Source organism: Myotis yumanensis, unplaced genomic scaffold, assembly GCF_028538775.1.
Source record: "Myotis yumanensis isolate MYYU_CA2020_CCGP unplaced genomic scaffold, mMyoYum1.0.hap1 SCAF_23, whole genome shotgun sequence".
Taxonomy (NCBI): Eukaryota; Metazoa; Chordata; class Mammalia; order Chiroptera; family Vespertilionidae; genus Myotis; species Myotis yumanensis.
Window position 1 is genome coordinate 3,255,012 of NW_027223774.1, and position 25,072 is coordinate 3,280,083.

The 25,072-nt window shown below is 47.9% G+C and overlaps 1 protein-coding gene, 1 non-coding gene and 1 pseudogene across 2 annotated transcripts; 2 read left to right on the top strand and 1 right to left on the bottom strand.

The window, feature by feature from the left end:
* Positions 1 to 183: 183 nt before the first annotated feature.
* On the bottom strand, positions 184 to 24,260 carry NLRP2 (NLR family pyrin domain containing 2). The gene is made up of 11 exons (XM_070402187.1): positions 23,999 to 24,260; positions 20,543 to 20,587; positions 17,393 to 17,467; positions 15,610 to 17,203; positions 12,751 to 12,921; positions 10,860 to 11,024; positions 6,620 to 6,790; positions 6,144 to 6,314; positions 3,397 to 3,567; positions 1,360 to 1,530; positions 184 to 322 (listed from the first exon to the last, which is right to left on the bottom strand). The coding sequence occupies exons 1-11, from the start codon at positions 24,258 to 24,260 to the stop codon at positions 184 to 186; spliced, it is 3,135 nt and encodes a 1,044-aa protein (XP_070258288.1).
* LOC139000410 (U6 spliceosomal RNA) lies at positions 13,155 to 13,263 on the top strand. The gene has a single exon (XR_011469586.1). It is a non-coding gene; the product is annotated as a U6 spliceosomal RNA (small nuclear RNA).
* On the top strand, positions 13,352 to 14,503 carry LOC139000173 (eukaryotic initiation factor 4A-III-like; annotated as a pseudogene).
* Positions 24,261 to 25,072: the final 812 nt, after the last annotated feature.

Below are 25,072 nucleotides of genomic sequence, written 5' to 3' on the forward strand. Positions count from 1 at the left end.
GCTGTAACAGGATTAAGTGACACGTGCGTGTTTTGTGTAAGGGGGAGGGTGCAACCATGGCTCAGATCCCATTGGGTCCAGAAACTCCTGACACTGAGTGGGCTCACAGGCTCACCCTCACTTCGAAGAGCCATGGTGCCTTGATTGGAGGGACAACGAATGACTTGGGGGGGGGGCAGGGATTCAGAAAATAAAGTCTGCAGAAGAAGGCCTGTTATTTCTGGGCTCTTCGTTGTCCCTCTCAATAGTCAGTTTTGGGTTGCACTCTTTGATTTCTTCCAGCAGCTTCTGGATTTGGGCGTCAGAATGATCGATCTTCAACCTGATGGTACAATGGGGAGTGAGGGGGTGCGGAATCAAGGTTTCTTGTTGCTTCCAGGAGACTCATCCAGACCTCCCCCAAGCACCCGCATGCATTAGGGATTTCCAGCAAAGGGACCACTTTATGTATTCGTCTGTGCTGCCAGGTAGAGTTCCATATCGACTTGATAGGGAAGAAATATGATATTAGGCTACCCTCCTGATGGCATCAAGCCACTGGAGAGCTTGGGATGCTCGGAGGTTCTTGGGTGATTTTCACGTCCTCCTTGGTGTGAGAGATGGAACTGATGAATGTACCTGTGACATGGCTCTAATAGCTACCGGCTCCATCTCTCACTCTGTCAACTTCTGCTACGTAGGTGGACCCAGGATGAGCCAGACAAACACAAGCCAAGTCAGCTAGGCCAGTTTTTTATCCCTCTCTGGCTACATGATGCTATCTCCTGACCACGCTTTTTTAAAAAATTAATCCTTACCTGAGGGTATTTTTTTCCATTGATTTTTTTAGCAAGAGAGGAAGGGAGGGAGGGGGAGAGAGAGAAAAACAGAGAGAGAGAGGGAAAGAGAAACATCAATGTGAGAGAGACACATTGATTGGTTGTCTCCTGCACATGCTCGGACCTGGGCCAGGGATCGAATTTGAAAGCCAGGCACATGCCTTTAACTGGGAATCAAACCTGAGACCCTTAAGTGATGCTATAACCGTTGAGCAACACCATCCAGGGCTCACCATGCTTTATTTAACCTCTGATGATAGATAGTGGCCCCGTTTCTAAGATTCACCCCTTGGTAACTATGGTAACTATCGAGCCCGAAACCCCGGGCATGTCCCCTGACTGGGAATCGAACCGTGACCTCCTGGTTTATGGGTCAAAGCAACAAGAGGAAGAATCGACAGACAAATTATGTGGTGACCGAACATCAATGGATTAAAACTGAATGTTAGCGATAGACGTGCCTACAAGGAATCCTGTCTTTGGTGCCCCGCCCCCAAATCTACAATCATGGCGCAAACACTGGGGCATAGGAGGGTCATACCTGAGTTTCTGCAGAGGGCAACTCTGAAGTTTCAGGGCATCTCCCAGCATCTTTATCCCGCTGTACTCCAGGGAATTCTGGCCCAGGTCCAGAGTGACGAGGTGCTGGTTGCTGCTAAGGGCTGACGAGAGGTCTGCACAACTAAAAGGGGTGATCGCACACCCCCATAACCTGTAGGTGAAGCACAAAAATCCATCATTCATTCATTCATTCATTCATCCAGTGCTTATTGACACCGTCCTATGTTGATAGTGTTCTATATGCCAGGCACACTGTTGGGTGTTGGGGATCCAGCAGTGAACCACACGAGTGAGTCTCTTCCCTCTGAGTTTGGCGATAGGGAACAGAGCAGGTAAAGCAACATCAAGGCAGTCACGGTGAGCGAGCCAGGAAGGGCTGTAGGTGACGTCACAGATAAGCCAGGGAGGACCGGAGGTGGGGTCACAGACAAGAGGGGGCCGGCTCAAAGAAGGCCCTTAGGTCTTGGTAAACTTAGGATTTTACTTGGAAGGAGATGGGGAAGCACAGAGGGTGTTGATCAAAGTTACACCTTAGAAGGCAGTCTTTTTAAAAATTTTTTATATATATTTTTATTTTATATATTTTTTTTATTAGTTAAGGTATTACAAATGTGTCTTCATCCCCCCACTAACCCCCAACGGCCCCCCCCCACACTCATGCTCCCATCCCCCTGTTGTCCATGTCCATTGGTTTGGCTTATATACATGTATACAAGTCCTTCGGTTGATCTCTTCCCCTTACCCCCGCCCTCCCCTACTTCCCTTCTGGGGATTGATAGCCTGATCGCTGTTTCTCAGTCTTTGGATCTGTCCCTTCTCATCAGTCTATCCCAGCCGTGGGCAAACTATGGCCCGCGGGCTGGATCCAGCCCGTTTGAAATGAATAAAACTAAACAAAAAAAAAAAAAAAAAAAAGACCGTACCCTTTTATGTAATGATGTTTACTTTGAATTTATATTAGTTCACACAAACACTCCATCCATGCTTTTGTTCCTGCCCTCCGGTCCAGTTTAAGAACCCATTGTGGCCCTCGAGTCAAAAAGTTTGCCCACCCCTGGTCTATGTTGTTCTCTATAATCCACAAATGAGTGAGATCATGTGGTATTTATCTTAGAAGGCAGTCTTATGGGTGGTTGAAAAACTGTAGGGCACGAAGAAGGCGGGATTCACACTGATTTGAAAACTCAGCTACAACCCACATGTAACCAGTATGTGTGTGGGGGTAGAGAACAGATCTAGATATCTGGAAGGGGGGTAGCATGATTTCAACAAGGATTTGATACTTGAACTTATTGATTCCAGAGAGAGAAAGGAAAGGAGAGAGAGAGAGAGAGAGAGAGAGAGAGAGAATATGAGAGACAGAGATTTATTGTTCTACTTATTCATGCATTCATTCGTTGATTCTTGTATGTGCTGAGGATTGAACCTGCAACATTGGCATATGGAAGACGATGCTCTAACCAACTGAGCTACCCAGCCAGGGCTGTCCTAGAGGCCTTTTGAAATACTTAATTGATTAAAAAAAATCCTTATTGTTGAAAGTATTACATATGCACCCTAACCGTTTTGGCTCAGTGGATAGAGCGTCAGCCTGCGCACTGAAGGGTCCCAAGTTTGATTCCGGTCAAAGGCATGTACCTGGGTTGCAGGCACATCCCCAGTAGAGGGTGTGCAGGAGGCAGCTGATCGATGTTTCTCTCTCATCGATGTTTCTAACTCTCTATCCCTCTCCCTTCCTCTCTGTAAAAAATCAATAAAATATATTATAAAAAAGGTACAAGTCTTATTAAAAAAAAGTATTACATATGCCCCCCATTTCCCCCATTGACCTCTTCTAGCCCCCTGCCCCACCCCAGCCTTTACCGCCCTCCAATCCTTTTTATTACGAGCACATGGCACAATTACATGCCTACACATCTCAATATTGTCATCAATAGAGCTGGGGGGCAGGGAGGGAGATTGCTACACTGATATTTCATTCCAGGTGCAGATTAAAGTACAAAAACCATGAACTGACCATAGACATCTTAGGTGACACAGTGGTTTCTTCAGAGCCTCACACAGAAACTGCACCCCAGTGGTTCCGATGTGGTTCAGCCCCAGGTCCAAGTGCGTGAGACTAGAGCTTTCTTGGAGGAGCGTGGCGAGGATGATGCAGCCGTCGCTGGTTATGTTGCAGTGGAACAGCCTGGAGATCGGTCACAGGAAGGAAAAAACAACAAACTGTTAGTGCTCACTGGTGTGATGTAACCAAACCATGATTGGCAAGATCAAGTCATGGGGTTATTTATTTATAAAATATTTTTATTGATTTCAGAGAGGAAGGGAGAGGGAGAGACACACACACATCAATGATGAGAGAGAATCATGGATCAGCTGCCTGCTGCACACCCCCTACTGGGGATCGAGCCCACAACCTGGGCATGTGCCCTTGACCAGAATTGAATCTAGGACCCTTTAGTCCGCAGGCCAACGCTCTATCCACTGAACCAAACCTGCTAGGGTGGCTTATTTTAGTTATTATTATTTATTGATTGATTTTTAAAAATTGAATTTATTGGGGGCAATAGTGGTTAATAAAATTATGCAGGTTTCGGACATACAATTCTACAACACATCGTCTGTATATTGTATTATGTGTTCACCACCCCAAGTCAAGTTTCCTTCTATCACTATTTATCCCCCCTTTACCAAACTCTCCTACCTTCTCCCGCCTCCCCTCTGGCAATCACCATACTGTTGTCTGTGTCCATGAGTCTTTTTTTCTTTTCTTCTTTGCTTAATCCCTTCACCCTTCTCACCCAGCCCCCAAACCCCTCCCCTCTGACAGCTGTCCATCTGTTCTCTGTATCCACGGGTCCGTCTCCACTGGGTGAGTTTATTTTGTTCATTCGATTCATGTTGTTTTAAGCTACTTAGTTTGGGGTAATCTGTTACAGAAGCCCTGGGAAATCAGGACAGCTGGTCTGTATGATTTCTACTCTCACCATGGGGCAGAGAATTTCAACCCTACCTTGGTCTGCCACCTTCTACCAGGGGAAGTGGCCAATTGTATTTCCTAAATCCAGTTACTAGGAAAGTAGTATCTTAGGCATGGAGGCCACCCACTATGTATCAGTTACCCAACTGCACAGAATATCAGTGGTATTTTGCCTTAACTGTTTTTTTTTTTTAATCTTCACCTAAGGATATTTTTTTCCCATCGATTTTTAGAGAGCGTGGAAGGGAGGGAGGGAGAGGGAGGGAAAGAGATAGAGAGACAAACATTGATGTGAAAAAGACACATCTATTGCCTTCTGCATGCGCCCTGACTGGGACCAGGGAATTGAAGCAATCCAGGTATGTGCTCTTGACTGGGAATCGAACATGACACCGCTCAGTGCATGGGCTGATGCTCTAACCACTGGGAAACCAGCCAGAGAGCTTACCTTAACTTTTTAAAAAAAATTTAAATTTATTGGTGAAAGAGAGAAAGAGAAAAAGAGAGAGAGAGATTTGTTGTCCCACTTATTTATGGATTTACTGGTTGATCCTTTTTTTCATTGGTTGATTCTTGAATGTACCCTGACCTGGGATTGAATCACAACCTTGGTGTATTGGGCCGATGCTCTAATCAAGTGAGTTAACTGGCGAGGGCTGAAGTTGATGAGGTTTAAAATCTAAAGTTGATAAGGTTTAAGTCTCAGTTTTCTGGTCTGCCCAGTGGGAGAAATGAGGCTGGGAGCACTGAATGAGACCATCTCTGGTAAGCCTTTAGCATAGCGCCTGGCACATAGTAGGTGTGCTTAGTAAGTGTTGACTGTCACTACTTTGTTTTTCTGTTTAGATGCCTTGGGTAGCGGCAAATTCTACTTTGATTCGAAGGTAGCGCTAGTGGGTGGGTAGCACCTTATTCCCTATAGAACTTCATACTACTATAGTGTTTTGGGGTTCAGAGAGTAGGAAAAAAATCTCTCTCTCTCCAACCATAAGCTAAATACTACATGGAATTTTGAGTGAGGAGTTCTCAGACTGGGTGCCTTAAGGCATAGCGGAGATTAAACCTAGGAAAAGTTGACAGTTCCTAACTACGGGAAGTGGTTTCGTAGATAACAAGTACAACAGGGATGTTGAAACCGTATAGAATCTCAGAACAGAAACAGTGCAGCCCCATTTCTGCCTGAAAATTTGTCCCATGATTTTGGTATTTACAGGAGGAATATAATGAGTTAGTTGGTAAGTTAACACCATCTGTCCTCAACTGCAGGTACAGTTTCTGTGATATAGTTCTAAGAACATGCATAAGAAGATCAAACCTAGGCCCTGGCTGGGTAGCTCAATTAGTTAGAGCATCATCTCAATACACCAATGTTGCGGGCTCGATCCCTGGTCAGGGCACATATAAGAATCAACCAATGAATGCATAAATAAGAGGAACACTTTCTTTTTCTCTCTAAAATAAAAACATTATAAAAAATCAAACCTAGAAGTCAGCTACATCCCCCAAATTCCTGTAGAATATTAATACCATTTGTACTTTTTCCCTAGCACCCTTTCCCTAGGTCTCACCAGATGTAACCATCAACATCACACTTAGGGTAGTCAGAGAAATGATTAAGTCCAGCTGGAATTCAGCACACACACACAGACACACACACATAACACAATACACACACAGAACACACACAGGCACATAACACACACAGACACACAGACGCACAGACACACAGATGCACACACAGACACACACACAGACACACACACGCACGGCCAGCAGGGACTTACACCAGGGTCTGTAGCCGACATTCGGGGTAGCTCAAACCCTCGCACAGCAGTCTCACCCCGTGGTCCCCAAGGTCGTTCTTGGCCAAGCACAGGTGTGTCAGCCTCTGGTTAACCATCAAAGTGGAGGCGAGCTCCTTGCAATAGGCGGCTGTCAGGTGACAGTTTTCCAACCTGTGGGAGGGGGAAGCGCCACACACACCCACGGTCAGATGGTGAGAACGTTCCGGAAGCCCAGTTCCTGAGAGCTCTCCCTGTTCACCCCCCCGCCCACCCTCTCTCAATGATCGTGTACGTTATCGCAGTCACGAAGAGACGGGAGTGAGAAGAGTGAGCTGCATGGGACCCAAAATGGGAACCGAGTGTCTACCTCAGTAGGCTGCCCAGCAAATATGGGTGTTACCGTCGCTCTTCTCGATGTGGTCCCAGATCTAAAAACAAAGACGAAGATGCCCCGTGGGAGAAGAGGGGTCACTCACGACAACCGCTGTAGGATGCACTTGGGGTGTCTCAGAGTCATGTACAGCAGCCTGGCGCCCTCGTCCTGGAACTCATTGGCCGTGAGGTTCAAGCAGGTGAGGGAATGGTTCGTCTCGAGGGAGGAGGCGAGATCAGCCCATTGCTGGGCGGTGGCAGAACAAGACACCAACCTGCAGGAGACATGGGAGGACGTCATCCTTGAGAACCAAATCCTGGACTGTGGCCCCCAGTTTCATTCCTCACTCCACTCCGTTATGTGACACCCTAGACTATGTGGTCTGGAGTAGTGGTTGTCACAGCGTGGTCCCAGGACCACCTGCATCACCACCATTGGGCAACCAGCCGGAAGTGGAAATCTCCAGAAACACTGGGTGTAGGGTCCAGTGATCTGTGTTTTCAGGTGTCCTGCAATGAGCACCTGGAAGATGAGTTAAAGCAAATTCTTGAGTCATATACCCAGAACCCGATTGAGAAGATCTTTGGGAGAACCAAGAATTTGGATTTTGAGAAGTTCCCAGGGAGCCCTGGCTGGGTGGCTCAGTCTGTTAGAGTATTGTCCCCATATGCTAAGGTTGAGTGTTTGATTCCCTGGTCAGGGAATTAACAAATGAGTGCATAAGTAAGTGGAACGACGAATCTATGTTTCTCTCTCTTTCTCCCCCCTTCCTTTCTCTCTCTAAAAAAAATCAAGAAATAAAAAAATGGCACCCACATTCAACTTCTGGAAATGAATATTCTTATTATGGTGCAATGGAATTTCACTGGATGTGTATCTCACGGCCTTTGGGGACAGGTTTCTAAAAACATTTGGTTCTTGCCCTGGCCAGGTGCCTCAGTTGGTTGAAACGTCATCCCATACACCAAAAATGTTGTGGGTTTGTCCCCGGTCAGGGTGTATACAGGAGGCAACTGATCAATGTTTCTCTCTCACCTCTCTCTTTCTCTCAAAAATCAACAAAAACATATCCGGGTGTGAGGATTAAAAAAAATCCTGGTTTTTCCATTTACTATGCATGAAAATGTGGTCAAGTTACTTAAATTTATGAAACCTCATTCCCATCTTTAAGTTGGAAATAAGCCATACCTGCATGTGATAATTTGCATGAAATGCCAAGCAGAATGGATGTCACATAACTTACATTCATGACAATTCAGTGAAAAGACATGTTTCTCTCTTAAGAGTCTCAGCTGTAATAGAGGAACCAAAGTTAACTAGGGACTTGGAACACAAACTGGAACATTAACTGCTTCTGATAAAATAAGCCAAACATATATGGAGTCTTCTCCTTCCATTTTGGGTACCTGTTTACCCACCGAGAAACAAATTAGTGACCCAAATCTTGCAGCGACACTATGTAATTTTCCCGGTGAATCCCATGGGAAAGAGAAAGGAAGGTCACTTGTAATGATTGATAATGACAGTACCTGCTATTGAATGTGTATGTGCTTGGACGTGGTTTCATTCAATCCTCAAGTCCTTGTGAGATGGGCATTATTCAATTCTACTGATGGGGAGAAGGCCTAGTTCAATAGCCCAAGATTCTATCAGTAAAGGAAGAGCCATAATTTGAGACCAAGAGGTTACATTAAATTGTATTTCTGTTACTACTTAAACGTGGTCATGTGAAGGCCAATGGAACCCGATGATGAGTGATAAGAAACACGGAGAACTTCTCAAGGGAAGGTCTCTCAAACCAGAGGGGTACCAGGAAAGGGAACACCCGGTGTTCCTGAAGGGTCCTTTCATGCAAAAATAAGGCCAGTAGCCCGAGCTGGTTTGGCTCTGTGGATAGAGCATCGGCCTGCGGACCGAAGGGTCCCAGGTTCAATTCCAGTCAAGGGTCCTCCCTGGCCTGGGCCCTTGTCAGGGCTCATGCAGGAGACAACCAATTGATGTGTTTCTCTCACATCGATGTTTCTCTCTGTCTTTCCCTCTCTCTTCCACTCTCTCTAAAAATCAATGAAAAAATATCCTTGGGTGAGGATTTAAAAAAAGAAAAAGAAAAAAGGCTAGTAGCTGGTATTCTGAATCATGACGTAAGAGACATGAGCCACAAACAAATGATGCCTGACTGAGGATAACCCTAAGGTACCTGGGAGTTTGTTTGGACTCAGAGTTATTGTGTACAGTTGTCCGAGTTGTTCAGTGATCAACACAAGTGGAAACTCAACTTCAGCTCGCTTTCTATTCTGAGACGTGTGCCCTGAGTGGTACTGATACTGTTGTAATTAGCTAGTCCTATATAATAAAAGGGTAAGATGCAAATTGATCCTAATGGCAGAATGACCAGAATGACTGCTGCACCAGTCACTATGAGGTGCACTGATCACCTCTTGGTCCCTTTCCCTGACGGCCACTGGGGAACCGGGGGGTGGGTGGTGGCGGGTGGGAGGTGGGGCTGGCTGTGGGCAGCTGGGGAAGATGGCCCTAATGTTTGGCTTCCCCCTTTGCTCCTTTCCTATTATTAATAACTAGGGCCCTGACCGGTTTGCCTCAGTGGATAGAGCCTCGGCCTGCGGACTCAAGGGTCCCGGGTTCGATTCCGGTCAAGGGCATGTACCTGGGTTGTGGGCACATCCCCAGTAGTGGGTGTGCAGGAGGCAGCTGATCGTTGTTTCTCTCTCATCAATGTGTCTGACTCTCTATCCCTCTCCCTTCCTCTCTGTAAAAAATCAATAAAGTATATAAAAAAATAACTAGGGACCATGCGCCGGGCATCTAGTTAATAATAGGAAAGGAGCAAAGGGGGAAGCCAGACATTATAAGCATGGCCATTTGGGCAGCTTCACCAGGGAGCTGCAATTTCACACTCCTCAGGGAGCCACCTGTCCATTCCCTCCAGAACACTGGGGGAAGGGGTCCAAAAAGGGGGGCGAAGACACAAGCCCAGTGAAGTTGGGGATGACATAAGAAGGTACTTGCCTGTCAGCCAAACCTGGGGACAGAGATGGTTGGCCAGAACAGGCGTGGCCACTACAAACCCATAAACACTGAGGGACACATAATCTCCCAAACAACAGAATTCTCTCTCATGCTGCTCTCGACTCTTGGCTTGTGGGGCTTTTTTTGCTCTGGCTTCCTTGCATTTGCCTGTGTTTCCTCCGTATCCCTGTGGCCCTGAGGACACCACATGCAACGCACCTAGAGACTGCAGTTGGGAACACAAGCTAATCCAGCCTGATGCTGGACTGACACTGCTCCAACATGGAATTGGAAGCTCTGGTCACTGACTCTGATTCTAGCCCCACTGAAGTCACAGAGACACTTGTGATTCCATGGAAATAAAGCTTTCTATGCTCTGGCCAGCATGGCTCAGTAGTTAGAGCATTGGCCTGTGCACCAGAGAGTTGAGGGTTCAATTTCTGGTCAAGGGCATGTATCCGGTTTGCAAGTTCAATCCCCAATCCTGTTGGCGCATGTGTGGGAGGCAACCAATCAATGTGTCCCTCTCTCATCGATGTTTCTCTCTCTTTCTCCCCATCTCTTTCCCTCCCTTTCATTCTCTCTAAAAATCAAAGGGAAAAATATCCTTGGGTGAGGATTAAAAATAATAATAATAAAGCTTTCTTTTTTTCTTTTTTGTCAATTCTCACCAGAGAAATTTTTCCATTGACTTTTTAGGGAACGTGGAAGAGAGAGGGAAATACAGAGAGAAACACTGATGTGAGAGAAACACATCAACTGGGCCTGGACTGGGGAGGAGCATGATTCTGTGTCCTTGATCGGAATCGAACCTGGGACCCTTCAGTACGCAGGCTGACACTGTCCACCTAGCCAGACTGGCTAGGGCAGCGGTTCTCAACCTGTGGGTCGCGACCCCTTTGGCGGTCGAACGACCCTTTCACAGGGGTCGCCTAAGACCATCCTGCATATCAGATATTTACCTGACGATCCATAACAGTAGCAACATGACAGTTATGAAGTAGCAACGAAAATAATGTTATGGTTGGGGTCACAACATGAGGAACTGTACTTAAAGGGCCAGAAGGTTGAGAACCACTGGGCTAGGGCACTAATAATAAAGCTTTCTACACTATCTCGTCCTCTGATGGGGGCTTCTAGAAATTCTTATTCCAGTGGTACTCCAAGAACCCCACCTCTACCGGTAACAATACCGTTTCTAATCAGAAGAAGAGATTTCCTCGCCCTCCCCGCCCTGCAATTCATGCAGAATTGCTGTGTAGGCGTGTGGCAGCTGTCTTCCTAGGTGGCGGGTTCTCTGTGGTGGCGAGATGTACCTGAGATATTGCAGATGACACTTTGGGTGAAGCAAGACCCCACACAGTATGGGCAGCATGTTATTCTGATCATTTCCTTCAAGGGTCAGGTGCGTGAGAGTCTCGTAACCACCCAGAATGACGCAGAAGTTCTGGTAAGCATCAGCTGGGGACACATTTCGGAGGCTAGGGCAGAGAAAACAAAGGTGAGCGCTTGTACCTCTACTGCACATACATGGACACAAAGGGCTGCCATAGGTTTACACATTAGAAACGAATTTCTTCTCATATTTCCACCTTTATTGAGGTATTACCAACAAATAAAAAATTGTACATATTTAAGGCCTACGGTGTAATGTGTTGGACTTAATGCTTTTTAAAAAAATATATTTTTATTGATTTCAGAGAGGAAGGGAGAGGGAGAGAGAGATAGAAACATCAATGATGAGAGAGAATCATTGATTGGCTGCCTCCTGCAAGCCCCCTACTGGGGATCGAGCCCACAATCCAGACATGTGCCCTTGACTGGAATCGAACCTGGGACCTTTCAATCTGCAAGCCGATGCTCTATCCACTGAGCCAAACCAGCCAGGACATGGACTTAATGCTTTGATATATTCGTACCTGGTGAGATCGTCACCACCATCAAGCTAATTTTCATATTCATCACCTCTCACAGTCACCACTTCCTTTTTTTATTTTGTGGTGAGACCACTGAAGATCAAATCTCTTTAGTCTTCTAGAGCTTCTTCATCTCGCATGTCTGAAACTCTGTATCCCTCACTAACATCACATTTTAGAAACTATTAGAAACTTCAATTTATTTATTTTTTAAATCCTCACCTGAGGATATTTCCCCCCCTTTGATCTTTAGAGAGAGTGGAAGGGAGGGAGGAGGGGGAGAGAGGGAGGGAGAGAGAGAGAGAGAGAGAGAGACTGGTTGCCTCTCACATGCACACTGACTAGGGCTGGGGATGGAACCTGTAATTGAGGTCCATGCCCTTGACCAGAAATTGAACCTGTGACCCTGTGGTCCAGGGGTTGATGCTCTAATTACTGAGCAAAATCAGCCAGGGCTCTTTTTTAAAAAAATTCACACTTGAGAATATGTATTTTTCATTGATTCTAGGGAGAGTGGAAGGGAAGGAGAGAGAGAGAGAGAGAGAGAGAGAGAGAGAGAGAGAGAGAGAGAGAGAGAAACAGAGAGAAACAGAGAGAGAAACATCAATAGGCTGCCTCCCATATACTCCCTGAACGAGGATCAAACCCATTACCCTTCAGTCACGAGATGATGCTCTAATCAACAGAGCCACCCTGGCTAGGGCCAATTTTAGTTATCTCACGCTTTTGCCAAAGGGACGTGAGTTGCTCCAGACAAAAGCTGTTCTATAGCTTTCTTTCTTTTTATTAAATTTATTGCCCCGGCTGGGTGGCTCAGGTAGTTGGAGTGTTGTTCCATACACCAAAAAGTGGCGAGTTTGATCCCTGGCCTGGGCAAATACAAGAACCTACCGATGAATGCATCAATATGTGAAACAACAGATTAATGATTCTCCTCCTCCCTCTCTCTCAAATCAATCAGTCAATCAATCATAACGATAAGTACAAAGTTTGAGTTTTGCAAGATAAAGAGTTTTGGAGATAAAAGGTGGCAATGGTTGCCCAACATGAATGTAATTAATTCCACCCAACTGTACTATTACCCATGGTTAAGATGGCTATTTTTATGCTATGCACATTTCGCCACAATAAAAAACTGTAAAAAATCACTTTATATGATTCAGGAGACAAATTTAAGGACCGGACTGCCTCCGTTTCCTGTGTCCCGAGTATGTGGTTGGAAGCGGGGTTACAAGAACTCAAAGACTGCTCCACCAAGCTCCGTCATGCCCTGGGGTTCGCTTCTACTTACACCACTTTCTGGAGGCTACAGGGCACAGAGGATATTTTTTCACAAAGAAGCCGGACCGACGAGGTGCTGAGGAAGCTCCGACTGATGTCCAGGAATACCAGGTTCTTGTTGGCGCCGAACACGGAGCAAAGGTCCACCCAGAAGGGAAGCAGGTGCTGATCACTCTGGGACCTTCAGCGAAGCAACAAAGGAGGGAATTTACCAAACACGGCTGGAGCGAGAACCCACATTCGTACGCCACCCTGGAGGTCCTTGGGGTTGCCCTGGGCAACCACCCTTCATACATAAGTAAACTCTAAAAGCTGGAGGATGGCCTGGCCTGGTAGCTCTGTTGGTTAGAATGTTATCCAGATCCACCAACGTTGCAGGTAGGATCCCTGGTCGGGGCACCTAAAGAATCAACGGTGCTCGCTTCGGCAGCACATATACTAAAAAACTGGAACGATACAGTGAAGATTAGCATGGCCCCTGCACAAGGATGACACGCAAATTCGTGAAGCGTTCCATATAAAAGAAATAAAAATCAACGAATGGAGTTCCTGGCAGCAGAGGCTGTGTGGGGTCGTGTTTTCGCTTTCTGCCCCTGCAGACCACCTCCACGATGGCGAACTTGGGGTCGGCACAGAAGCGGCTGCTCCAAGAGGACCTGGGCCTGTGGGAGGACCTGCTGTGCAGCATCTATGCCTATGGGTTTGAAGAGCCATTCGCCATCCAGCAGCGCGCCATCAAGCTCATAATTCAAGGGAGAAACGTCATTGCATAGTCTCAGTCTGGCACGGGCAAGACCGCCACCTTCAGTATTTCTGTCCTCTAGTGTCTGGACATCTAGTTACTTCACCAGGTCCGTGAGCCCCAGGCTTTGATCATGGCCCCCACGAGAGGGCTGGCTGTGCAGATCCAGAAGGGCCTTGCTCGCGCTGGGCCATTACGTGAACGCGCAGTGTCACGCCTGCATCGGGGGCACCCACGTGGGGGAGGACATCCGGACGCTGGACCACGGGCAGCACGTCGTGGCCGGCTCGCCGGGGCGTGTCTTTGATATGATTTGGCACAGGAGTCTGAAACACATTCTATCAAGATGCTGGTTTTGGGTGAGGCTGATGAGATGCTGAATCAAGGTTTCAACGTCTACAGGTACCTGCCCCCGGCCACGCAGGTGGTTCTCATCAGCGCCACGCTGCCCCACGAGATCCTGGAGATGACAAACAAGTTCATGGTGGACCCCATCCGCATCCTGGTGAAGCGTGATGAGTGGACGCTGGAAGGCATCAAGCACTTTTTCGTGGCAGTGGAAAGAGAGGAGTGGAAATCTGACACGCTGTGTGACCTCTACGACACGCTGACCATCACGCAAGCCGTCATCTTCTGCAACACCAAGAGGAAGGTTGACTGGCTGACGGAGAAAATGAGAGAAGCCAACTTCACGGTGTCGTCGGCGCACGGGGACATGCCGCAGAAGGAGCGGGAGTCCATCATGAAGGAGTTCTGCTCTGGTGCCAGCTGGGTGCTCATCTCCACTGACGTCTGGGCCCGGGGCCTGGACGTCCTTCAGGTGTCCTTGATCATCAACTACGACCTGCCCAGCAACCAGGAGCTCTACATCCACAGAACTGGGCGGTCAGGGCGGTATGGCCGGAAGGGCGTGGCCATCAACTTCGTGAAGAACGACGACATCCACATCCTGCAAGACACTGAGCAGTACTACTCCATGCAGGTCGACGAGATGCCCATGACCGTTGCCGATCTGCTCTGAGGCGTCTGCTGCGCCGGGGACGAGTCAACCAGCTCTGTCCCCTCGGGACTGTCCAGAGCAGTTTGTTTAAGGAGGTTTCGGCACACATGGGAATTGAACTTTGACCCCTCTGACCACATTGTCAGGGCATGGCAACACCTGCAGCTCACGGAGAGGATGTAGAAAAGACACAAAGTTCTTGCAAAGGGAAACAAGTCTAGTGGTGCCTCGCAACCCGCCCAGGATGCGGTCTTGGGTCTGTCTTCTTTTCTTTTGTTTTTTTGAGATATTTCATTGTAGTTTTTTTTCCTTTTTTTATTAAATCTTTATTGTTCAGATTAAAAAAAAAAGAATCAACGAATGGCCCAAACCGGTTTGGCTCAATGGATAGAGTGTCGACCAGCGGACCTGAGGGTCTCAGGTTCGATTCCGGTCAGGGGCACATGCCCGGGTTGCAGGCTCGATCCCCAGTAGGGGGCGTGTGAGAGGCAACCGATCAATGATTCTCTCTCATCATTGATGTTTCAATCCCTCTCTCTCTCTCTCTGTCTCTCTCTCTCTCTCTCTCTCCCTTCCTCTCTGAAATCAATAAACACACACAAAACTAGAATAAAATCTTAAAAAAGCAACCAGTGAATGTTCAATAAGTGGAACAAGTTGATATTTCTCTCTCTCTCTCTCTCTCTCTCTCTCTCTCTCTCTTCCTGTCCCTGTCTTTCTCTATTATAAGTTCGGTGATGTCTGACAGTAATGCTAAATGATTACAAGTCATCACCTAAGACCTATCACTGGAAAAATAACTCAATAAAGTTATGGCACTGCAATATGACAGAGCATTAGAATAAGTCACAATCTGCTCTAGCCGGTTTGGCTCAGTGGATAGAGTGTCGGCCTGTAGACCGAACAGAAGGCAACCAATCCATGTGTTTCTCTCCCATCGATGTTTCTCTCTCTGTCTCCCTCTCTCTAAAAGTCAACGGAAAAATATCCTCAGGTGAGGATTAAAAAAAAAAAAAAAGGAAATACTGACATTAAGCCACATTAAGCAGAAGGCTGTCCTCCACAGTGGAGCCTGGGATGAGGCTAAAGGTAAAAACACGAGTGGAATAGGAAAGGCGAGTCCTTACCGCTCCGCCCACGTGCCTGGCTCTGAGGCCCCGTCATTCTCCAGGAAGATCCCCTTCTCCACCTGCAGCCAGAGCCTGCGCAGGGCCTGGCCATGCCTGAGGCAGAAGGACGCGTGCACGAGGTCCCTCTCACTCTGCAGGTGCAGGGCCAGCTCCGTGATGGGCGCCAGGGCCTCCCTCACCAGCGCCTCCTCCTGAGACTCATAGAGGCAGCACATCAGCTCCCGGGTGTCCGCCCTGGAGGGGAAGGACCAGTCCCTGCTGCGCGTCACTCTCAGCAGCTCCTGCCTGACGTCCAGGGACACGCGGCAGCCGAAGGTGGCCTCCAGCTCCCGGGCCCTCTCCTGGTTGGCGAGGCCGAACAGGAAGTAGCCCACGCGGGTCAGGCTGGGGTTGCGCAGCCGCTCCTCCTTGGACAGCAGCGCGCGCATGTTCCCGATGTCCGCCGCCCAGCCGCCCGCGTCCCCCGGCTCCGCGCCGTCCAGCAGGTAGAACAGGGCGGCCAGGAACTGCTGGACGCTGAGGTGCAGGAAGGCATAGCAGCCCTCGCAGTCCGTGTCCGCCTGCAGGACCTTGCCGTCCAGGAAAGGGCGCAGGTCGGACTCGCTGAGCCCCAGCTGCCCGAGGTCTTCGCCATCGAACAGGGACGTCTGCGCCCAGATGCCCCGGGCGGCCAGGAGGCTCAGAGCCTGGAGCGCAGTGGGGAGGTGCGGGGCGGGGCCGCTGCCGGGGGCCGCTGGGGGGCACTGGTTGCACAGGAAGCGCAGAAACAGCGAGGTGGGGGTCCGGCAGGTGGGGGCCGGGTCCTCCCCCTTCTCCAGCTGCCCCTTCAGACACGTGCACACCACCCAGCACACGGCGGGCGCCGCGCCCATGTGGAACAGCGTCGGGCTGCCCTTCATGCCCTCAAAGGCGCGCACGGCCTGGTCCTGCTGCTCAAAGTGCTTCAGGAAGTAGTCCCTGCGGTCCGCCTCCAGGAAGCCCTCCACCTCGATGAACAGCGGCTGGTCCACCAGGAGCCGCAGCTCCCCCAGGGCCTCCGGGCGCGTGGTGACCAGCAGCGTGGCCTTGGGCAGCAGCTTTCTCATCAGCAAACTGCCCAGCAGGACGGGCACGGGCTTCGGCTTCTCCCAGTCGCCACAGATGTCATGGATGAGGGACCCCGAGGGCACTCTGAGCTCGTCGAAGCCGTCGATGACCACCAGGATCTTCTGCCCCTGGGCCAGGACCTGGGGGCCGGCCTCCTGCGGGTCTGGACACTTCTTAGCCAGGAGCTCCGTGAAAGTGCAGGGGCCCTGGCGGCCCAGCCCCTTGCAGCTGAGGTAGAAGGCGGAGTGGAATGTCCCCGGGAGGTGGTCCTGTGCCCAGTCCAGCATCCACTTCTTGGCCAGCGTGGTTTTCCCCACGCCCGCCGCGCCCTGCAGCACCACCGTGTGCGGGAAGGGCCCATCCAGCATGTTGGGGTTACAGAAGGGGACTAGCCTCTCGTATCTCTGCGTGAATCTATGGAGTTTTTCACTGGCTTCGGGCCAAAGGTTTTGCTTCCAGATGGGCTCGGATGTCTCCCATATACTGCTGTAGGTGTCCTGTGTACCTTCAGGGATAGCAGACGGGAGAGAGACGGGGTCTAGCTGGTTAATCATTGGGAACAAAGTGCTTTGTGTCAAGTAGGAAAGAAACGCGCGCACACGTGTACACACACACACACACACACACACGGAGAAATGAGGTTGCTCAAGAGCCACCGGATGCCAAGCTCCCTCCGGGGAGATCTGAGACACACCTGGTGTTTCTTCTTCCAAACCTTCCGTTACTTCTTCTGGGTTGGTGACACTTCCGCCCTGTTCTTGAGCGAGCTCTGTAAAATAGCAATTAGGGTGAGCTTGACACAGAACAGGTGTACTTTATAGGCAATAGAATATGACAGGGCCAGGATAACGAATGAGATCTTGCCACTTGCGACAGCATGGATGGGCCTAGAGGGTGCTATGCTCAGTGAAATAAGTCAGACGGGGAAAGACAAATACCGTATGATGTCACTTATATGTGGAATCTAATGAACAAAATAAACTAACAAAACAATAAAACAGACTCGCCCTGGCTGGTGTGGCTCAGTGGATAGAGCGTCGACCTGTGGACTGAAGGGTCCCAAGTTGGATTCTGGTCAAGGGCACGTTTCCGGGTTGTGGGCTCAATTCCCAGTAGGGGGTGTGCAGGAGGCAGCCAATCAATGATTTTCTCTCATCATTGATGTTTCTCTCTTTCTCTCCCCCTTCCTCTCTGAAATCAATAAAAATATATTTAAAGTGAATAAATAATCTGATGAACAGAATAAACTGGTGAATATAATAGAATCAGGGGCATAGAAAGGGAGTGGACTGATTATTCTCGGGGCGGGGAAAGGGATGTGGGGGGTGCGGGAAGAGACTGGACAAAAATCATGCACCTATGGATGAGGACGGTGGGGGGTGGGGAGGTAAGGGCAGAGGGTGGGGTGGGAACTGGGTGGAGGAGAGCTATGGGGGAAATAAAAGAGGAACAACTGTAATAATCTGAACAATAAAGATTTAATTTAAAAATAAATAAATAAATAAATATCCACGTGCACATGAGCTAAATTCTAGACCCACAACAACAAAAAAATATTAAAAAAACAACAACAACAGACTCACAGATACAGAGAACAGATTGACAGCTGCCAGAGGGGAATGGGTGTGTGGGTCTGCCTGAAAAAGGTGAAAGGATTAAACCAAACAAAACCCAGTAACAACAATAATAACACAACCTCGTAGACACAGACAACAGCTTGGTGATTACAGTTTGGTGATTCCTAGGGGGAAACAGTGTCGGGGGACAATAGAAGGTAAAAGGGAACTAAATGGAGATGGAAGGAGACTTGACTTGGGGTGGTGAACACACAAGACAATCTACAGATGTTGTGTTATAGAATTGTACCCCTGAAACGTGTATTTTATTAATTCATATCACCCCAATAGATTCAATAAAAAAGGAAAAGAATATCATCGCAATAACTTTGTATGGTGCCAGGTGGGTACTAGACTGATCAGGGGGAACATGTTTTAAGTTATATAAATGTCTAATCACTATGATGTATACCTGAACCTATATTGTATGTCAACTGTAATTAAAAAATAAAAAGATAGAAAGAATACTTAAAAAATAGGTGTAGTTACTTCATCAGAAGTGTGATGATAAAATAGGCTCCAAGGAGTAGAGAGTTTAAATTCTTTGTCTACAAAAAATTTGTGCTGGCAAGTGTGACTCAGCTGGTTGGAGCATCCTCCCGTGCAACCAAAGGTCACGGGTTTGAGTCCGGTCAGCGCACATACCTAGGTTTCGGGTTTGGTCCCCGATCTGGGCATGTGAAGGAGGCAATCAATCAATGCTTCTCACTCATATCAATGTCTTCTCTCTCTCTCTCCCTCTCCCTCTCTTAACCCATCCCCCAAAACACACACACAAAGGGGTGGAAAAGGGGTGGCTTCCTTTAGCTTCCTCTAACACTGGACGTTCCAAGACCAACCTGGCTCTTCTCCTTCTCCTCCTCCTCCTTCTCCTCCTTCTTCTAAATGCTGTTGTATTTCTTCCTCTTTTGCACATTTGGGTTCCCGAATACGTGCTATCCCTGAAGAAAAGAGGGGACATCATGGGCTTGTCCCTGTACCAGTATGGAGCCTTCTGTTTCACAGAAGTGGGACTTCAAGGTGGTTCGAGGTCAACAGTTGGGCCTCCATGTTTAAGCCCAGGTCACATAGAAAGGATGCTAAGGAAGTATGGGAGATGACGCGTGCCAGGCCATGACATCAGGCTTACATGCCTTTTTTGGCAAGGGGCTGCCGATGGAGTTAAGAATACATGGTCCTGGCCAGAGACCTCAGTGGTTAGTGTGTCATGTCAACATGCCAAGGTTGTGAGTTCAATCCCTGGTCAGGGCACATACAAGAATCAGCCAATGAAAGCATCAATAAGTGGAACAAGTCGATGTCCTCCACACCCCCCTCAAAAAAAAAAAAAAAAGAATACATGGTTCAAGCCCTGGCTGTTGTGGTTTAGTGGTTAGAGTGTCGGCCCAAGCATTGAAGGGTTGCGAGTTTGATTCCCAGTCAAGGGCATGTACTTGGATTGCAGGTTTGATTCCCAGCCCAGGTCGGGCACATGTGTGAGGCAACCAATCCATGTGTATCTCTCACACATGGATGCTTCTCTCTCTTTCTCTCTCCTTTTCCCTCCCTCTCCCTCTTTTCCACTCTAAAAATCAATGGGGCCCTGACTGGTTTGGCTCAGTGGATAGAGCGTCGGCCTGCGGACTCAAGGGTCCCAAGTTCGATTCCGGTCAAGGGCATGTACCTTGGTTGTGAGCGCATCCCCAGTAGGGGGTGTGCAGGAGGCAGCTGATCGATGTTTCTCTCTCATCGATGTTTCTGGCTCTCTATCCCTCTCCCTTCCTCTCTGTAAAAAAATCAATAAAATATATTTCAAAAAATCAATGGGAAAAATGTCCTGGGGTAAGATTAACCAAAAAACTAAACAAAACAAAACAAAAAACCCAAACAAAAAACCAAAAACAAAACAAAACAAAAAACAAAAAACAAAAAAAAGTGAAAGTTATTCTTAGCTTGTAGGTGGGTGGGACTTGCTGTGTGAGTCATAGCTTGGCCACCTCTTCCGCAGGTCAGTCTAACACCCAGCTTATCTAGATTCCAAGAGAAAGTTCACTCTGATTTCTAGTATAAATACGGCCTCATGTTACCTTTCCACGTCTTACACCTCTTACCACTGCCACCTGCCTGACTGCAGAAGAGAGGAAGTCTTGTATTTCTTTGACATCTTAGCGCTTGGCATAATATCTTGTCCCTAAATCCCCAAATCTCACATTAAAAAAAAAAAAAAGACTGTCAAGGAGGTAACGTACCTGACAATGGAACCTTGTTTTTCTGAAGAGACTTCAAAGCCGCTTCTGAAAAAGCAGGAAGGGAGAGACATGTGCAGTTTTCAGAGCCAGACCCTGAACTGAGTACAACGCTGATGTTCCTCATGCTGCTTTCAAACTTGTAATTGCTCCAGAGGCTGGCGAGGGCTAATCCCTCACCCGTCTGTTGAAGGCGGGGAACAACCTGGCTGTCATGCTCAGTGGTTGAGCGACAACCTATGAACCTGGAGGTCACGGTTTGATTCCCAGTCGGGGCACATGCCTGGGTTGCAGGCTTGATCCCCAGTGTGGGGTGTGCAGGAGGCAGCTGATCCATGATTCTCTCTCATCATGGATGTTTCTATCTTTCTCCCTCTCCTCTACTCTCTGAATATGTATATGTATATTGTATGTATATGTATATGTATATGTATATGTATATGTATATGTATATGTATATGTATAAAGACAGGGGACACTAAGCTAAAAATGAAGCCCCAGCTGGAATAAAACCAGAAAAATTTTAAATATATATATATTTTTATCGATTTCAGAGAGGCAGGGAGAGGGAGAGAGAGAGATAGAAACATCAACGATGAGAGAGGATCATGGATCAGCTGCCTCCGGCACACCCTCTACTGGGGATGGAGCCCGCAACTTGGGCATGTACCCTGACCGGGAATTGAACCGTGACCTTCTGGTTCATAGATCAGTGCTCAACCACTGAGCCACACCGGCCTGGTCAGACATTTTTTAAAAAGAAAAAAAAGTCATAGAGGTAGCTACTGTATCAGGTAGCAGAGCCCTCTAAGTAGGAATTATAAAACTTGGGATGTACACAGGCATCACCTAGGAAACCTTGAAGAATCCCATGCCTATGGCTGGACCTAGAGGGTATGATGCTCAGTGAAGTGAGCCAGGCAGAGAAAGACAAGTACCGCAGGATCTCATGCATCTGTGGATCTAAAGAACAAAACAAACAAACAAACCAAAGAGAAACAGACTCAGAGAACAGACTGGTGGTTGTCAGATGGGAAGGGCTTGGGCTGCTGAGTGAAAAAGGGGAAGGGATCTTAACAAGTACAAATTGGGCCCAGCCCATGTGGCTCAGTGGTTGAGCGTTCCAGGTCAGAAGCAGGGTACATGCCTGGGTTGTGGGCTCGGTCTCCAGTGGGTGGCATGCAAGGGGCAGCTGATTACTGATTCTCTCTTATCATTGATGTTTCTCTCTCTCTCTTTCTCTTTCTCTCTCTCTCTCTCCCCCTCTCCCTTCCTCTCTAAAATCAATAAAAATATATTTTAAAAAGTGCAAATTGAAGTCACAGAATAGTCACAGGATGTAACGTACAGCATAGGGAATATAGTCAATAGTATTGGGAGGGGGGCAGGAGAGATTAGCCAAAGAACTTACATACACCTATGCATCATCCATGGATACAGACAGTATCGCTGTGCAGGCCTGGGGAGGAGGTGGGAGTGGGGTAGAGGGAGTCCATGGGGGAAGAAGGGGGACATCTGTAATACTTTCAACAATAAAGATAAATAACTCCCCCTCAGACAAGCCAGTATTGTAATAACTATGTATGGTGTCAGATGGGGACAATAGTTATTGAAGGAATCATTTGGTAAAGTATACAAATGTCTAACCACTCACCATCCACCTGAAACTAATACAAAATAATAGTGAATGTCAAATTGTAATAATAATAAAAAAAGGAATTACATGCCTAGGGGGAGCCCTAGATCAATGAGTTAAATGGGTGTCTCCAGCGATAGGTTTCAGATGTCAGTATATTTCAAGCTCCCCAGGAGATTGCTGAGAACAGTGAGAGTGGGGAACCCCGTGACATAAAACATGGCTCTCCACTCAGGGCCATTTTCCCCGTAGAGGGAACATTTGGCCATATGTGTAGACATCATTGGTTGTCACCAGTGGGGGGCGGGGGATCGGGGGGGAGGCAGTGTGCTGCAAGCATGTAAGGGTTAGAGGTGTTGGGATGCTAGCACCCAGGTACCAGGGATGTTGCTAATTATCCTACAGTGCACAGAATGTTCCTTTCCTTCCCCCAAGAGAGTCACCCAGCCCCCAATGCTGCTGACCTAAAGGACAGTAGGGGTTTCAGTATAGGAATGTGTGTAAGTATGTTTATAGACACAACTATGTGGGAAAGAAACATTACAAGTAGGAATTGAAAACAAAACAGATTTTACGCAGTGATTTAATATTGTGGAGGACAGGGGAGAGATGCAAACTCAAACCACAAGGAGGTATCACCTTGTACCTGCCAGAATGGCGACCATAAACCAACAAACGACAAGTGCTGGCGAGGATGTGGAGAAAAGGGAACCCTGGTGCACTGCTGGTGGGAAGGCAGACGGGTGCGGCCACTGTGGAGAACAGCATGGAGTTTCCTCAAAAAGTTAAAAATGGAACTGCCATCTGACCCAGTGATCCCACTTCTGAAAATATATCCTAAGAAACTTGAGACACTAATTTGAAAGAATATATGCAGCCCTATGTTCATAGCAGCACAATTTACAACAGCCCAGATCTGGAAACAGCCCCAGTGAGTGGATAAAAAAGCTGTGGTACATCTACACAATGGAATACTATACAGCTGTAAAAAAGAAGGAACTCTTTATCTTATTTGACAGCATGGGTGGACCTGGAGAGCATTATGCTAAGTGAAACGGGTCCGTCAGAGAAAGACAAATACCATATGATCTCACTTACATGTGGAGATCCATGAACAAAAGAAACTGATGAACAAAATAGACACTGAAGCATGGATGCATGGAACAGACCGACAGCTGTCAGAGGGGAGGAGGGTTGAGGGACTGGATGAAGAAAGGTGAAGGGATCAGCCAAAGAACATATATGCATAACCCATGGGCACAGACAACAATGCGGTGATGGCCAGAGGGGAGGGGGGTGGAAGAGTGCGGGGGTGGAGGAGGAGGTGGGCAGAGGGCAGGGAAGGGGGATGGAAAGTGACTTTGCTTGGGGAAATGGGCACCACGATGCAGTGTGCAGATGGTGTTTTGTTGAGCTGTGCCGTTGAAACCTGTATGGTTTTGCGAACCAATGTCACCCCCAATAAATTCAAATAAAAATAAGTAATAAATAAATAAAAACAAAGGAAGGAAGGAAGGAAGGAAGGAAGAAAATCATGAATACATTTCAGAAACAGTTTAGAACAGGAGAAGGGATGTATGGTGAGGAGCCCAGGGTAGGTATATAGGACCCAGAAAGAGTAGAAATAGTGAGGATATAAGAAATGGCAAGGATATAAGAAATAGCGAGGATGTAAGAAATGGTGAGGATGTAAGAATGACACTTTGTGTTGATCCCAGGTAGCCCCTCCGAGGCTCACTGTTATCTCTGTTTCTCAAACTCTGGACACTCCCATTCCCGCTCCCCCTCCCCCCAGAACACAGGGTGGCCTCCCGTCGGCTCACCTCTGAGCTCATCCTTGGCTCTCTTGGACAGATCCGTTCGGTTCATCTTGTCAAAGACCTGGATGGTCACCATCTCCACCCAAAAGACGGGGCAGCGGGTGGTGAGAATCTCCGCCAGCTGCTGCCCGTTGGCCTCGTCCACCTCCGTCTGGGACACGTGCTGTAACTCATCTTGTGGGGGAAGGGTCCTCAGCAGAGACTTAAACTGGCTCAGCTCCTCCAGCTCCAGCTGTTCCAGGAGAGGCCTCAGGTTGAAATCCATCTTGTCCTACGTGGGAGAGCTGAGCTTTTGACAATGGAATACTACGCAGCCACGAGAAGGAAGGAACTCTTACCTTTGGCGACAGCCTGGAGGGACCTGGAGAGTAGTATGCTAAGTGACATAAGCCAGTCAGAGAAAGACAACTATCGCCATGATCTCACTGATATGTGGAATCTAATGACAAAATAAACTGACGAACAAAATAGGTCTAGAGACATGGATACGTGGAACAGACGGACAGACCTCAGAGGGGAGGAGGATGGAGGGGACGAGCAGGGCTAACCAAAGAACACATATGCATATAGGCATAGCCCATGGACACAACAATAGTGTGAGGAAGGCCTGGGGTGGGGTGAGGGCTGGGTGGAGAGAGGCAAAGGAGGGGAAAATGGGGGACATCTGTAATACTGTCAACAATAAGCTAAAAGTAAATAAATAAAAAAAAAGTAAAAAAAAAGGGGGCGGTACATTTACACAATGGAATACTATGTGGCTGTAAAGAAGGAAATCTTGCCCGGCCAGTGTGGCTCAGTGGTTGAGCGTCGACCTATGAACCAGGAGGTCACGGTTCGATTCCCGGTCAGGTCACGTGCCCAGGTTTCGGGCTCATTCCCCAGTGTGGGGTGTGCAGGAGGCAGCCAATCAATGATTCTCTCTCATCATTGATGTTTCCATCTCTCTCTCCCTCTCCCTTCCTCTCTGAAATCAACAAAAATATATTTAAAAAAAGAGAAGGAAATCTCACCTTTTGCAACAGCATGGATGGACCTGGAGATTAGACAAATACCATATGATCTCACTTACACGTGGAG

Bases quoted from the DNA above. Each gene is read 5' to 3' on its own strand.
- NLRP2 (XM_070402187.1), bottom strand. From the start codon at position 24,260: ATGGATTTCAACCTGAGGCCTCTCCTGGAACAGCTGGAGCTGGAGGAG. The intron at 12,922-15,609 runs GTAAGGACTCGC...GCTTCGCTGAAG, and splicing joins CCAGGCACGTGGGCGGAGCG to GTCCCAGAGTGATCAGCACC. The intron at 3,568-6,143 runs GTAAGTCCCTGC...ACCGATCTCCAG, and splicing joins TGTCGGCTACAGACCCTGGT to GCTGTTCCACTGCAACATAA.